This window comes from Eschscholzia californica, unplaced genomic scaffold (assembly GCF_041429995.1).
Source record: "Eschscholzia californica isolate CP2 unplaced genomic scaffold, dmEscCali1.0.p SCAF_2, whole genome shotgun sequence".
In the NCBI taxonomy this organism is placed as follows: Eukaryota; Viridiplantae; Streptophyta; class Magnoliopsida; order Ranunculales; family Papaveraceae; genus Eschscholzia; species Eschscholzia californica.
This window is the reverse complement of record NW_028238309.1, coordinates 20,365,204-20,380,006: the sequence shown is the minus strand read 5'-3', so window position 1 is coordinate 20,380,006 and position 14,803 is coordinate 20,365,204. Positions and strand designations below refer to the sequence as shown.

Here is a 14,803-nt window from a genome sequence, read left to right as displayed (position 1 = left end):
GCAAGAAGACAAAAGAAGACTCAACAAGTTTTTCTCTCCAAGTCGGACACTTCAAAAGTTACGTGCTCCAACTTGCGGGGGGGTAATGAGATACGTGGAAAATATTAGGCGGATCGAGAATACGAGATCCGACGATTAAGAAAAGTCCGGATGTACTTGAAGATATTCGCAGATATTGCAGAATATATGAAGATACAAAAGATATAGTTTCATATATTCAAGATATCTCTTATACATGTATTTAGAGAAATATTGTATTCTTTCCTAAGTTTAGTTAGGAAACTTAGGAAACTAGAAAACCCGAATCACTCTATAAATATGAGTTGGGTTATAGAGTTTAAATCATCGAGTTATCGAGTTATGTAATCGATCAACCCCTCATAAAATTGTATGTGGTGATTATTAATAATGAAGTAATTTCTCCGTGGATGTAGGTCTTGAGTATCCGACCGAACCACGTTAAATATCGTGTCTTTTATATTATGTTCATATCTCTGATCATTAAATAATCGTAAATTTAACAGTAAATGAAAGTTGATTTGTTTGATAGGGAGTCACATCATAATCCTCAGTAGAAGCTGCAAAATAATTTTTGTTTATTGGACAAGAAAGTTGTGTTTCCATTGTGTTTATAAATATGTGTAAGACAACCATTAACCTCTTTAAATCTCAAACTTAGGTACAGGGCCGGCCCTGACTTTTCGGTGGCTCGAAGCGAGGTCTGAAAATGTGGCCCTTTCTATCAAATTGTAAAAAGTATAAATGTACTACATGATAACCGTAAGTACCGCAAAATATTTTCATCATATTTATACAACAAAACAGTTTTTTTGATAATTACAATCACTGAAATTTTGTTCTTCTTAAATTTTCGATGCAAAGTCACTAATAATCGTCGAATAATTAAGATTGTCAGCCATATCCTTCTCAATAGATGATATAACTAAAATGTTTAACCTTTCTTGCGACATAGTAGATCGAATATAAGACTTAATCAACTTCAACTTAGAAAAACTTGTTTTTGCGGAGGCAATATCGTTAACATAATTCTATAAGAAACCCATGTGTTCGGGTAACAACCTTTCATATCTTTAAAAAAATCTAGCACTTTAATTAGTCTTTTGATCTCATTTGGTAAAAGGCGCTTCAACACTTTCAGTTTAGAAAATAATTCTAGTCCGTCCATGTCATATGACTCATTATACTTGAGAAAGGTTTTAAGGCGAACACATGAATCTCTCAAATCACCATCATCTTGGGAGTTTGACTTTTTTTAACTCAAACAGATAATCAAATATTTCTTTGTACTTCTGAAATTGCTCGAATCTGCTCTTAAATGAAGAAAGAGTCTGATCTAATATGTATATGAAATAATTAACTCTAAATGCTTCTTCAGGTGACATTGATGGATCTTGACACGCATTCTCGTCAAACCGTTTCTTTCTTTGAAAAATACGTTTTCCCAAAATGTTGCTTCAACTCCCATTTTAATGGCAATCTCTTTAGCTTCAACCATGCCTTCTACAAATCCCACTTCTCTATAATCTTCAAGATAACGAATAATTCATTCAATTTCACTAATGCAACATCAATATCTATATCTCCAGTTTGTAGTGTTTTGCTAACGGAGTTTACCGCAAACAATACAATATGCCAAATAACCATGCTCAAAAGGAATTTAAAATTTTCAAAGTCTTGTTTTAATATATTTTCGGCATCATGAATTGTTTTTGAATCATCACTTGTCTCCACCAGTTCTTCTAAAGCTTCTCGTAGTTGTGGAGCTTGAAACCTAATTGCCTTTACACTTTCTACTCTACTTTCCCATAAGTCAAACAAACTATTGGACCTACCAGTCATTTAAAGATCATCAAATTTGTGGCCCTTTTTTACTTAACATTTGTTAAATGAGGCCCTTGTAATTTTCTTAAAGAGTTGGCTTCTTATATATATCTTAAAGAAATTAATGTCTTGGTGGCCCCTAAAAACCGGTGGCCCGAAGCGACGCTTTGTTAGCTTTGGCCCAGGGCCACCCCTGCTTAGGTAAGACAGTTATACTTCTTCTATAAATATTTAAGTTCATAATTATTTCGTATTCATAGCTAAGGCTTCGCCACCTTTTGAGAACTCTAATCAAGAGAAAGCACCTTTGCGAGCAAAGACCTAAGCTTAGGAGTTCCTCATTGGAGATATATACTCAACAAAGTGTTAGGTTAATCCCACATTGGTATCAGAGCTAGCTTTTGGAGTGAGAGAGACCCAAGACTATCCAACACTGGTATCAGAGCCCGGGTAATAACAAGTATCGCCACAATAACTATTGAAATTAACAGCAAATGTGTGAGGGGGAGATTGTTAGGTTAATCCCACATTGGTTGTCGAAGGGGCAAGGGGTGCGTTAATAAGTGTGAGAGAAGCCTTACCTCTTGAGCTAGCTTTCGGGATGAGAGAGGCCCTAGACCACCCAACACAAAGAAGGGATACCTTTAAGCAGGGATTTTGGCATTTTGCTTGCCCCTTCTTTGTTAATGGTACAGAGTGCCTCTGTATCACTATAAGTGACTGAGAGTCACCTTTGGAAGGGTTTCGCCTGTAAAATAAGGCAAAAAATGTGTCCCGCAGGACGGTCTAATTCCCTAAATGAAGAGATAACATCTCTCAAAATCGATTTTCCGTATCTCTTCAATTCTACTTCCAAATTAATGTGTTCTTATTACCATTTTCAAACCTTTTTAGGTTAGGCCGGTTAACAACAACACTTCGATTTCATCAAAACAATGCCCAGGAGAACATCCTTTACAAAATGGAAGACACATGAGTAACAAATAGCCCCACTCAACTAAAAAACAAGTATTGTAGACTTTAAGTTCCATTGGTCGGATAATCCTAAATTTATAGAAATCATAGGACAGTATTATGGCTAATTGGTTTAAGCATAACAAGAGACAGTTTGGCCGAGTGGTCTAAGGCGCCAGATTTAGGCTCTGGTCCGAAAGGGCGTGGGTTCAAATCCCACAGCTGTCATTCTTTTTTGCTTACTAACTCCACCCACACCCTTCGAGTTCAACAAAAAAAAAAAAAAAAAATCCACACCCTTCCGAGCAACGTCTCATAGTCACAGGCCAAATATTTTACCAGACTTCTCCTTTCCCACATTTCCCACCTCAAACATGAGTAAAAGATCCTTATAATTTTTCTCCATTTACAAGTTAATACAAAAATCTACAATTTTATTATAACTACTGGAAGAGAGATGCAAATAAAATATATCTTTTTGATAAAATTGTATATTGAAAAGGAAATGATGAAGTTATAGAACAGGATGACACTGTCAACACTTGGTTGCCAAAGTGGTTGATAGTGATGAGTTGAGAACTTTCAGACAAACACAATTAGTTAACTAAGTCAAGTGGTATAACTAATCAAAACAATGATACTCGAGAAATTATTCAATTGTACTCTTATTTGTGTTTTAACCGTCTTTCGCCATTCAAACTTGATCATATTAATTTATTGAATAATTTTCTGGTTTCAAACTACATAACTTCACAAGATTTCTTTTTTACTAGTCAAAAGAAATAAGTGTTACAGAAGAAACTAGCCATGATTGAAAAAATATAATCAACAACCAAACACACAGGACATCTAGTTGAGAATCATAGCCAACCCATTGGAAACAGACGCTTTGAGTGTGGGCGAAATTGGAGTTCCCCCGAAAAAAAACATCGAAAAGGGCGAAAGTGACGTTTAAATAGGGATTTTGGCATTTTACTTGCCTCTTCTTTGTTAACGATACAGAGTGCCTATGTACTACTACTAGGCATAACCCCCCGTCCAATGGCGGAGAATGTTTTTTACACAACATGGAAAAGTAGGCGTGACATTCGATTATTTCTTTTTTCTTTTCTATATTCGATATTTTTTTTTGGTAGTTTAACTTTTCAGATCAGTATTCTCTAAAGATAAGTGCAGTGTTCTAGATGTATAAGATTTCTCGAAATTATTTAAGATTTTTGAAACTACAAAACTGTTTTTAATTTTGATGTAACTTCACTTACCCTTCTTTCTTGTTTAATGGATTATCAAACCAACCCTATATCACTACAACTGAAAGGAGAAGAAACAAAAATTGATTTTTAACAAAAATAAACTATGATATGAATTCAAAATCTATATAAACCCTAAATTTTGTAATTCATGGTACTCTATTGGTTTTTCAGCATGATGTCTTTTTTTTTTTACAATCGGTGCCCCAACTTTATTCAATATAAAACATTTGGCCCTTCATTGAATCAAACCAAAACCACTGTCTATCAACTTTAACATGGATTTACTTGCATTATAAAACCTAAATCAATAAACGCAATGCTATTGGCAAATGAACAAAAACATTTAAAAGTAGAGTTATTTCCTTTTTGACCCCCTACTTTGTGACCAGTTTCTTTCTTGGCCCATATTTTTCATAAATTCAAATTTGACCCCTTATTTTTAAGTAATGTCATAACTACCCTTCCTAATTTCAATATAAAAATATTAAAAAAAAAAGATATTTCCACCTCACCCATTTTTAAGTAAATGCCACAACTACCCGGAATTTTTTTTTCATAATTTTAATATTTTTATTTTGAAATTAGGAAGGGCAGTTACGGTATTTACTTGAAAATAGGGGGCAGATTTGAATTTATGAAAAATAAGGGGCCAAAAAGAAAACTGGTCACAAAGTAGGGGGCCAAAAAGGAAATAACTCATAACAGTATTGAAGAAAAACAAGAAAACCTAAATTCTGTTTCCCAATATAGGAAACTTATCGTAGAAACTCGAGAAACTTTTGACTTTATATATATGTAAAAATAACCACTTCTTTTTTTTGCTGAGAGAGAAAAAAGGGTGTGAATGATCGAAAAACGAATAATGTAGGGTTTGTATAAAAAAAACTCCAAAAGCAAATTAACAGATTTTTAATGGTTGTATCAATACTGTAAAAGTTAGAAAGTTAAGTTAGGTCCAAAACAAAAATAACAGAGCTATATGATATTCTCTCTTGGAATTTCTAAATTCAACTCTTTTAGATATTACAAGTCGTGAAGTCATAGGAAAACTCAAACCCCGTGTCTATGAACATCTTTCAATACAATCCAACTGCGATATAGCCGACAAATACGAATTCCACTCTCCACCCTTCTTTCATCCCCCTCTCTTAGGGCCGCCTAGTGCCCCAAAATTTAAGGAGCCTCTGATTTATATAACATTATATATATAGATAGTATTATTATATGTGTTATTTTATGCACATGTATATCAAATTTGTTTGGTAGTAGAGTTGGTGGAGTAGTTGATTAATGAACCTAAGGTCAAAGGTTCGACTTGTATTATATTTTAGATAATTTTTTCCTGCTGAAAACAACCTAATTAATAGAAAATTTAAGAGACAAAATTATAACATTTAAACTTAATCAAAAGTAAAAACAATCAATTTAAATACATATTCTTATAATTTAGTTTCTTCTCTTGTCTAATTTCTCTTCAAACTCCAATCTCACATGTCAACTTTTATGTTATTTTTGACTTAAAGTGTAGGGTCTCCCATCGATACGTTCGCCTAGGGCTCGCGGAAGTCAGGGCTGGTACTGCCCTCTCTAATATAAAATTAAGAGGAGACTGACAAATGATATAGAAATCAAAACCCTTATGGTAAATATGGAGACACATCCAAACTATGTTTTGTCGATTCAACAAAAATATCAGAACATGAAGAAGGGGCAGATTAACAAATCAAGATCACTACGAAGAAGACGATTCTGAAGAATCCTTTGCACATTGAATTCTAGTACAACAAGTATGAGAGAAGAAAGAGAATTGGATAATGAGAATAATTAAGGAGTTAATGTCAGAAGTTAATGAGAGGGAAAAGGAAAAGTTTTTGTCGTGAGAGCATCTCCAATGCAAGACTCAATCTTAAAATCTTAAGTGTCACCTATGACTTTAGAGTTTTTTATAGAAAAAAAAACCTCTCAAATGCAAAGCTTAATTGAGATCTTAAAATGACGTGAAACATTTAATTTGAGATGTCTCAAAATACAAAATCTATTTTTGAGATCTATTTTGAGAGTCTTAAGTGTTCTAGGCATCAAATTTAATTTTCGGACCAATAAAAAATCTTTCTTTCTCGACCACTTTTTCCTATTAAATGTGTGTGTGACATGTGTAACTATTAGAGTTTTTTTGAGAGTTGCATTGGAGAAGGACTTAAATTAAAGACACTCAATTGAGCCTTAAAGCAAAGACAATTTCAATTGAGACTTGACACGTAGTCAATTCAATTTTTTTTTTTAGTTTTGCATTGGAGATGCTCTGATAAAAGGAAAATAAAGTTATGAGATAAATGAATATGAGAGCAAAAAAGAACCATTCGTAACCAAATTAGATAAATGAAGGGTCAATGAAGTGTACATGCACATCACATTTAATGTTGGAAAGAAAATGGATGGTTGGATTTAAATGACAAGTAGTTGTCCTAGTCATATGTCTACATGGATGTTCCGTCATCACTTAAAAATATTAATTTTATCCTAGTCACATTGGTCGGATTTGTAATAAAGATAAGTGATTAGGAGTAGCCTTTGAAAGGATTCACCAGTAAAATAGGGCAAAAAATGTGTATCCCTCAAGGCGGTCTAATTCCCCGAACGAAGGGATAACATCTTTCAAAACCGAATTTCTGTATCTCTTTAACCCTACTGCCAAATGAATGTGTTCTTCCTATTGCCACTTTCAAGCCTTTTTTAGGTTAGGCTGGTTAACAACAGCATTTCGGAGGCTACGAACCAAAGATTTAGAACATCCTTTAGAAAATGGAAGACACACGAGTAACAAATAGCGCCACTCAACTAAAAACCGAAGTATTGTGTAGACTTTGAAGTTCCATTGGCCGGCTAATCCTAAATGACAAACCCTATTATTGACATCACAGACGTATTTAAGGCTGATTGATTTAGGCATCAAGGGACAGTTTGGCCGAGTGGTCTAAGGCGCCAGATTTAGGCTCTGGTCCGAAAGGGTTTAGTTAACTAGGTCAAGCGGTATAACTAATCAAAACAATGATACTCTGGACTAGCTTAACTATTCACTTCTACTCTTATTTGTTTTTTACCCGTCACTCTCCATTCAAATCTTATTGAATAATTTTCTGTTTAAAACATCATAACGTCACAAGATTTCTTTTTTACTAGTCAAAAGAAATAAGTGCTGCAGAAACAAGCAGTGATTGAAAAAATATAATCAACAACCAAACAAACAGGACGTTTAGTTGAGAATCATAGCTAACCCATTGGAAACCGACGCTTTGAGTGTGGGTGAAACTGGAGTATCCCCGAAAAAAACGTCGAAAAGGGCGAAAGTGACGTTTTGCGATTCAATTGTAGCATCCACAGTTGATGGAAGTCCATTAGATGAGATGCAAATCTGCAAATTGATACACATAAAAGCATTTGGATTCAAATCCTTACAAGCTGAGGATATAATGAAGAAACTGCTAAATAATCGTTTTCTCTGTAAGCTCAAACTTATATAGGGTTGTTTATGATATATGTATGCAGATCCAGTAACAGTTGCGGGCACTACGTCTAGTTAAAACGACAAATAATGGGAGGAAAAATATACCAAGCGTTATTACTATTAATGAACTTACTAGCATCTTGGATGGATTTAACCACGTCAAAAATATAAGAGTTCCTTTCTTAAGAGAGCGCCCGTCAAATATCCCACGAAATGTGGAAAGTGCAGACTCATCAACCGGAGTGGGTGATTGAATTCTTGGAGAGACAGCTTCATCCAACGCATTCCAGAAGGTCTTGCCATCAACATCTCTTACCAGAACTATCTGCAGTGATTTCTCCATTGGAGCTTTCCATAAGAAACTTAATTTGTATTAGCATCTTTCGAATTGATTTTTTGTTTTACCTAAGTAAATCAAAGTTACATATTTTACTACCTTGGTATATCAAGTCATATAAAGATGAGTCTCCTTGAATCTCATTTGATGATTTGCTTCTCGACTCTTTTAATATATCTATGACTGATTGATTAGCATAAAACCCCGCACCATATACTTTTACCCCAATAATCGCAAAAACTTTCTCTCTGAACCCTGAAATGATATCAATCAATATCATGAATCTGAAGAACAACGGAGAAAATTGAACAAAATGTCGTACTTCTTTGAATCACTGTGTTAGAATAACACATAAATATAAGGTCGAAATTCTACAATTAAATCGAAATATGTTGTCAACGTATCCGACTTAGATGTAAAGGAACCACTAGTAGGCTCACCCAAGCTACCATTCCGCCTTTGAAAAATATATCAATTCCAATGTAATTAACAATGTCTAGCTGTACTGCAGTGGATGAATGGAAGAAAGCATATAGTTTTCACTCCCCAGCTTGAAATCTCATTCGATCCATAAACATGTGCAATCCCATCTCCAACTGAGACTACTGACCACTCCCTTCCCTTCGAAAATCTTCCAAAGTGAGTATATGGTGTTCAAAAACTATCGACCAATTATCTTAAAAAAAAAGATATCGACCAATGGTGTTGATCTTCTATAGCATTAATTTTATAAATAAAGAGAGTTGTGGACATCAAACCCAAAACTAATTGGCAATGAAGTCATGATGCTTCCTTCATCCACGCGGGACTATTCTCAACAAGTTATTTTATATGATAGAGACTGAGTGGAAAAAATGACTTACCTGAGCCAAGAAAAACTAACGGATTTTGGCATCCCGGTAAAGTCAACGATTTCTGGAACTTCACGTCAGTAGCAGGTTCAACGATGTAATCCGGATTTCCAACTACATTCACCGAAGGCACGAACCAGGAGAAAGAACGAAAATATATGTTAATGGGGTTCAATAAACAAAAGAAGTTTTACTGAAAAGAGTAATTCTAAGTTATCCGAGAACTATTATCTGTTAATACATGCCAATTGATGACATCAAGAACCTCAAATGTATGAGTTTAATGACTAGAAAGTTGCATCTTTGAACTTCCACTAAAGTAAGAAGTAAAAGAGTAACATATGTAAATTGTTAGGTTTCATTTTTTTCAGAACCCAACCTTGATGACAATAGCAATTCAAGATTTTAAGCCCTAGAGAAATTCTCTCAGACTATCACAAGTACTAAGCTAAAATTTAGTTCTCTTTAATGTTTCCTATTGGTAGGTAATTCTCTTCAAAAACTGGGTTATCTAAGAATTCCTAAAATGCCAAACAAATTGCACACATAAAAACCAACAAAAGGGAAATAGATTTGTGAAATTTTGCATTGGGAAGTGATGATGCATTCTTTAGCAGAGTAATGAACTGTAAACATGAGGCTTCAATTTGAACAATGAAATATGAGAACAAGAGAGAATGCAAACTTACCTGTTGAAGAAGAAGCTTTAGGAGAAAAATGGGTTGAAAGACTCTTGACCTGAAATTTGGTTTTGAAGTGAGGACTGAAAAATATGGTTGTGGATAAGGGTGATGAGTTAATGTTATATAATTGATTTGTTGTTAGGGTTCTTAGGGTTTTGATTCTTGGATTTGATTTAGAGTTTGAGATACTCAGTGGGTTTGAAAATGGATTTAGAACTGTTCCAGCAACAGCCATTTTGAGTTATTCTGAAATTGTATAGAGACTTGGGAGAAAACTGTTGCAACTTGAAAGTGAAGTTCAATAAGGTAATAATAATAGGTGGCAAATACGTGGACAATCAAATATCTTTATGTGGACAATAATTCTCCGACCCGGTACAAGTCAACTATGCTCGACTTATATTTAATAGGAGGACAAAACTATCACACCTTTGAGATTAAACAATAGTTTTTCTGATGACCACAAACAAATATAATAGATTAAAAATAGAAAATCTAATTGTCGTTCTTCTTCTTGAATGCTTAGCCGGAGAATCAATGAAAGAGATAGCTCACTCGCGGAAATCAAATGAATCGGAGCGAGGAATTCGTGAAGGAATTCTCTCTAGGGCTAGAATTAAAAAAAACTGTGAATACAAAATCCATAAAACAGTAGCAAGCACTGTTTCTGTTTCGTGGGATTCCTACAAAATGGTAGCTATCGTTTCGTAAGATCCCCACGAAATGGTAGCTATGGTTTCGTGAGAATCCCACGAAACAGTAGCAGTGCTTGCTACTGTTTCGTGCGACTCGTGTTTCCTGAAAAAATTGCATAAGATTTTTTAGGGTTATCATCTCCATGGTTTCTAGGGGTTCATGAACATAGTTAGATCTATCGTGAATTGACTTGGTTTTTTTCAACAAACCATATTTGGTGCAAATTCAAACTAAAATCTCAAATCTAAATTTTATATTGGAATGAAAATTGTCTTTCTCTTCTGAAAGATTCTACACAGTATTCTTTGATTTTCTTGGTCTTGCCATGATCAACAATTTCTCCACAATTTCTATTTTTACAAATTTAGTTGTTGGTGACGAAGTAGAAAAATGTGTTGCCTAGGATATGGAAGAAGAAAAATGGAAGAATTTAAAGTAAACGCTATAATTTATAGAGGGCATGAGTGAAATATATTGGAGTAGTGTCCCCTTATAGATTGTTGTCCGTATAAGATTTCTAATTTTTTATTTGTCCACATAAGATATTTGATTGTCCATATATTGTCCACGTAATGGTAAAATCAATACTTTATGTTTTTTGGTTTCACTAATTTGGTTTTCCTTTATTCTATTTTTTTGAAAATTTGGAAACAGTCCAGAAAACCTCACTCTAATAAGGTCCCAATCCCCTGCACCCTCAAAGTGAGAAACATGTCCATTAGATAGCAAAAGTATGAGTTTTTTTTTTACCTTGACATGTCTCAATTTCCTTGACAGTACAAAAAAAACTGAAGGAAAGTCATCTTTGCTTTTGCTGCATGTCTCATTCAAGAAGGAAATTTTCTTTAATACATTCACTCAAGTCTTTTAATTGCAACGACAATCTGACTGTTTTGAACGTCAGAGAAATTTATGAGCTCCTTGTAGGTTTTCTCCTCAGGTTCAGAGGAGCAGGAGCATGATTAATCGCGGCGGAATCCAGCATTATGGTCTCATCATTCTGACTGATATCAGATTGACAAAATTTGGGATCAACTGAAATTAAGAGAGATAAAACATATCATTTAGTTTATTTACTTATTACTTTGCCCGTTGCAACTGTAAAGATTGAAACTCAAGATGCCCTAACTTCTAGGGCAAGGATATATTTATAAAGAATGAAGGGAAATACAATGTACAATAGTACCCTCAAGAAATGAAAACAAATACAAATAAATCAAGTATACATAATACACTAACACCCCCCTCAAGCCGAACTACGTTCTACATGTGAGAGCTTGAAATTTAAATCACTAAACCTCGAAGAGGACAATCCTTTGGTAAATATATCCGCCAATTGACTATCACCCGGAATATAGTGGACCTTTAGTTGACCTTGTTTGACCTTCTCTCGAACAAAGTGAAAATCAATGGAGGCATGTTTTGTTCGAGTATGTAGAATTGGATTAATTTCAAGATAAGTTGTGCTAATGTTGTCACAGTAAACAATTGGTATGGAGGGTGTGGGTATGCCCAACTCAGTTAACATATTTTGGACCCAAATAATTTCAGCTGTTGCATGTGGAAAACCCTATATTCGGCTTCGGTTGAAGATCGAGCAACTGTGGGCTGTGTTTTGGAGGCCCAAGCAATTAAATTGGGCCCAAAGAAGATACCATAACCTGATGTGGACCGACGGTCATCGGGTGATCCTGCCCAGTCAGCATCAGAGAACCCAATCAATGGAAGACTCGTGGCTCGTCGAAAGCAGAGGCCATTCTTTATCGTTCCCTTTAGATATCGAAGGATTCTTTATGCAGCGTTCAAATGTGTTGTCGTCGGAGAATGCATAAACTTCGAAACTTGATTCACGACATAAGAAATATCCGGTCTAGTGAGGGTTAAGTATTGTAGGGCTCCCACTAAACATCGAATATCTTGAGGATTATCGATAGGATCACCATCAAACTTTGAGAGTTTAGAACCAGTGATAACAGGGGTAGTCGATGGTTTAGAACTTGCCATACCAAATCGACTTAACAGTTCAGAAGTGTATTTGGTTTGAGTTAAAGTAAGAGAATCATCAGATCGATGGGCTTCTATGCCCAAAAAGAAATTCAAATCACCTAAATCAGTCATTTCAAACCGACTGTTGAGATTGATTATTAGATTATTTAAGAGGGAAGAGGAGGAACTTGTAACCAGAATATCATCAACATAAAGAAGTAAGATTGTTAAATCTGAAGAAGAGCGATGATAAAACATCGAAGGATCAAAAATAGATTGATGAAATCCCAAACTTAGTAGACAGGAATTACAACGATGAGGCCAGACTCGAGGGGCTTGTTTCAACCATAAAGAGCATTGTGTAATTTACAGACCAAATTAGGGTTAGATGGATCTTCAAGTCCTTTAGGTTGACGCATGTAAACCGTTTCTTGAAGATTGCCATGTCGAAAGGGTTCTTCACATCGAGTTGCTTAATAGGCCACTTACCTGAAATGGCTAAGGAGATAACTGATCTGATCGTTGTTGGACGAACCACCGGACTATAGGTTTCATCATAATCGACTCCATGTTGTTGAGAATACCCGCGGGCAACCAGACGAGCTTTGTATCGCTGGATCGAACCATCGGCCTTGTGTTTGATCTTAAATATCCATTTACAATCCACAATATTACCATGAGAAGGAGGAGATACGAAGGACCAAGTCCCAATCTTATGAAGAGCTGCTATTTCATCTGCCATGGCTTTCCACCAGTGATCGTACTTAGAAGCCTGAAGATAAGTTGTGGGCTCAAATTCCGTTGATGAAGAAGTAGTACATAGAAGTATCCTGGGTTTCCTTGTACCATCACGAGTACGAGTAATCATTGGATGTAAGGAGTTATTAGGAAGGGAATTAGGGTTTGAAGGAGTATTGAGTAGGTCTGTGGGTCGATTAGAGGTTGAAGAAGAGAAATTTGGTAAATAGAAGAGGAAGTGGTAGGGTTGATAGGTGGATGGTCAGGATTAGAAGGGCGAGGTAAATTATCAGGATTAGAATAGAGGAGTGGCTGGGCAGATGGCAGAGAAAGAGAAACACTGTTGTCGTTACGTGGAGGCACAACCTGAATTGGAGAGGTGGTGGGCCCCAGAGAAGGGACAATGTGGAGAGGAAACCCCAGGTGGAGAAAAGAGAGACGACGCGTTGGCAGGACGCGTGGTCTGAGAGGGGACAACAGTACGAGTAAAAGGACGAAGGGGAACAATCCACCGCAAGTTGACTGGAATAGAATTAGGGTTTTTCAAATTCGTATTTGGGGAAGAAGACGGAAGAGAAAATGGAAAGATCTCTTCATCGAATAGGACGTGACGAGAGATGTAAATTCGTGAAGAGGAGACGTCGAGACACCTATACCCTTTGTGCAGAGTACTATAACCCAAAAATACACAAGGTTTAGTTTTGGGATCAAGTTTTGATGATCGATATGGAGTTAAGAGAGGGAAACACCTGCAACCAAATGATCTTAACTCATTGTACGAAGGTTTGACGTGGAATAATTTCTCATAAGGAGATTGATATTGAAGAAGAGGAGTGGGCGGGCGATTGATGGTGTAAACGGTTGTCTGAAAAGTATCTGTCCAATACTCAGAAGGAACAGAGCTTTGATAAAGGAGACAAACAACCGTTTCGACCAGGAGACGAATCTTCCTCTCAGCCACTCCATTTTGTTGAGGAGTGTGAGGGCAAGATCGACGGTGTTGAATGCCATTGGCGAGAAGAAAAGAAGCAAAATCAGAATTAACAAATTCACCACCACCATCATATTGAAGAATTTTAATGGGTTTCTCGAATTGTTTTTCCACAAATAATTTAAAATTTTGGAAATGAAGTTTAGCTTCTGACTTTGTTTTAAGAAAGTATAGATACGTGAAGCAGGTAAAGTCATCAATGAACAATAGAACATATCGGTGACCGGAGTTAGAGGTTACTGGCGATGGTCCCCAAAAGTCAGAGTGAATCAACTCATTAGGGGTAGAGGAAGAATGAACAATAGAAGAAAAGGGGAGACGATGAATTTTGCCAGAAACACAATCTAAACATTTAGTTGATTCCATTACAGAGTTTTGAAACTTTAAATGATTGTTTCTAACAACATAATTAAAAACTTTTTGGTGGGGATGAGCCAATCGCCGATGCCAAACTTCAGAAGAAACTAGAGAAACAGAGGATAAAGTCGAAGCAAAGAGAAAAAGTGGTGGTGAAGCAGCTTTGTTGGGAGAAAGTTTGAAGAGTCCTTCGTCAATCGTTCCTACGAGGAGTCTCCTCCCTGTTGGAACTTCCTGAATAAAGAAACCACGACGATGGAATACAACAATACAGTTAAAATCATTTAATAAACGAGAAACAGAGATCAAATTCTTCTTAAATTGACGGGCTATGAGAACATTATGAAGACGAAAAGTAGTAGAGGGAAGAAGAACATTACCCACACCAGAAACAGGGGTAACTTGGCCTGTGCCTACCATCACATGGTCAGGATGAGGAACTTCTGATCGACTGGAAGTGGATGCAATATCAGATGCAACGTGCATAGAAGCACCAGAGTCGATATACCAGTTAGGGCCAGAGGGAGCAGAATCAACACCCATGGAAGCAAAGGCTTGAGCTAAATCATTTGGAGTAGGTAAACTGTGGCATTGACGAGTTGTGTGTCCA

The 14,803-nt window shown here is 35.9% G+C and overlaps 1 protein-coding gene and 1 non-coding gene across 2 annotated transcripts; one reads left to right on the top strand and one right to left on the bottom strand.

Moving 5' to 3' along the window:
* Nucleotides 1–2,944: 2,944 nt before the first annotated feature.
* On the top strand, nucleotides 2,945–3,024 carry TRNAL-UAG (transfer RNA leucine (anticodon UAG)). Its single transcript has one exon. It is a non-coding gene; the product is annotated as a tRNA-Leu (tRNA).
* A 4,114-nt stretch (nucleotides 3,025–7,138) lies between these two features.
* On the bottom strand, nucleotides 7,139–9,739 carry FAP3 (Chalcone-flavanone isomerase family protein). Its single transcript, XM_086657748.1, has 5 exons — nucleotides 9,432–9,739; nucleotides 8,755–8,856; nucleotides 7,991–8,146; nucleotides 7,688–7,902; nucleotides 7,139–7,461 (listed from the first exon to the last, which is right to left on the bottom strand). Exons 1-5 carry the CDS (start codon nucleotides 9,658–9,660, stop codon nucleotides 7,303–7,305), a joined length of 861 nt encoding a protein of 286 aa, XP_086513874.1. The 5' UTR covers nucleotides 9,661–9,739; the 3' UTR covers nucleotides 7,139–7,302.
* Between the last annotated feature and the right edge of the window lie 5,064 nt (nucleotides 9,740–14,803).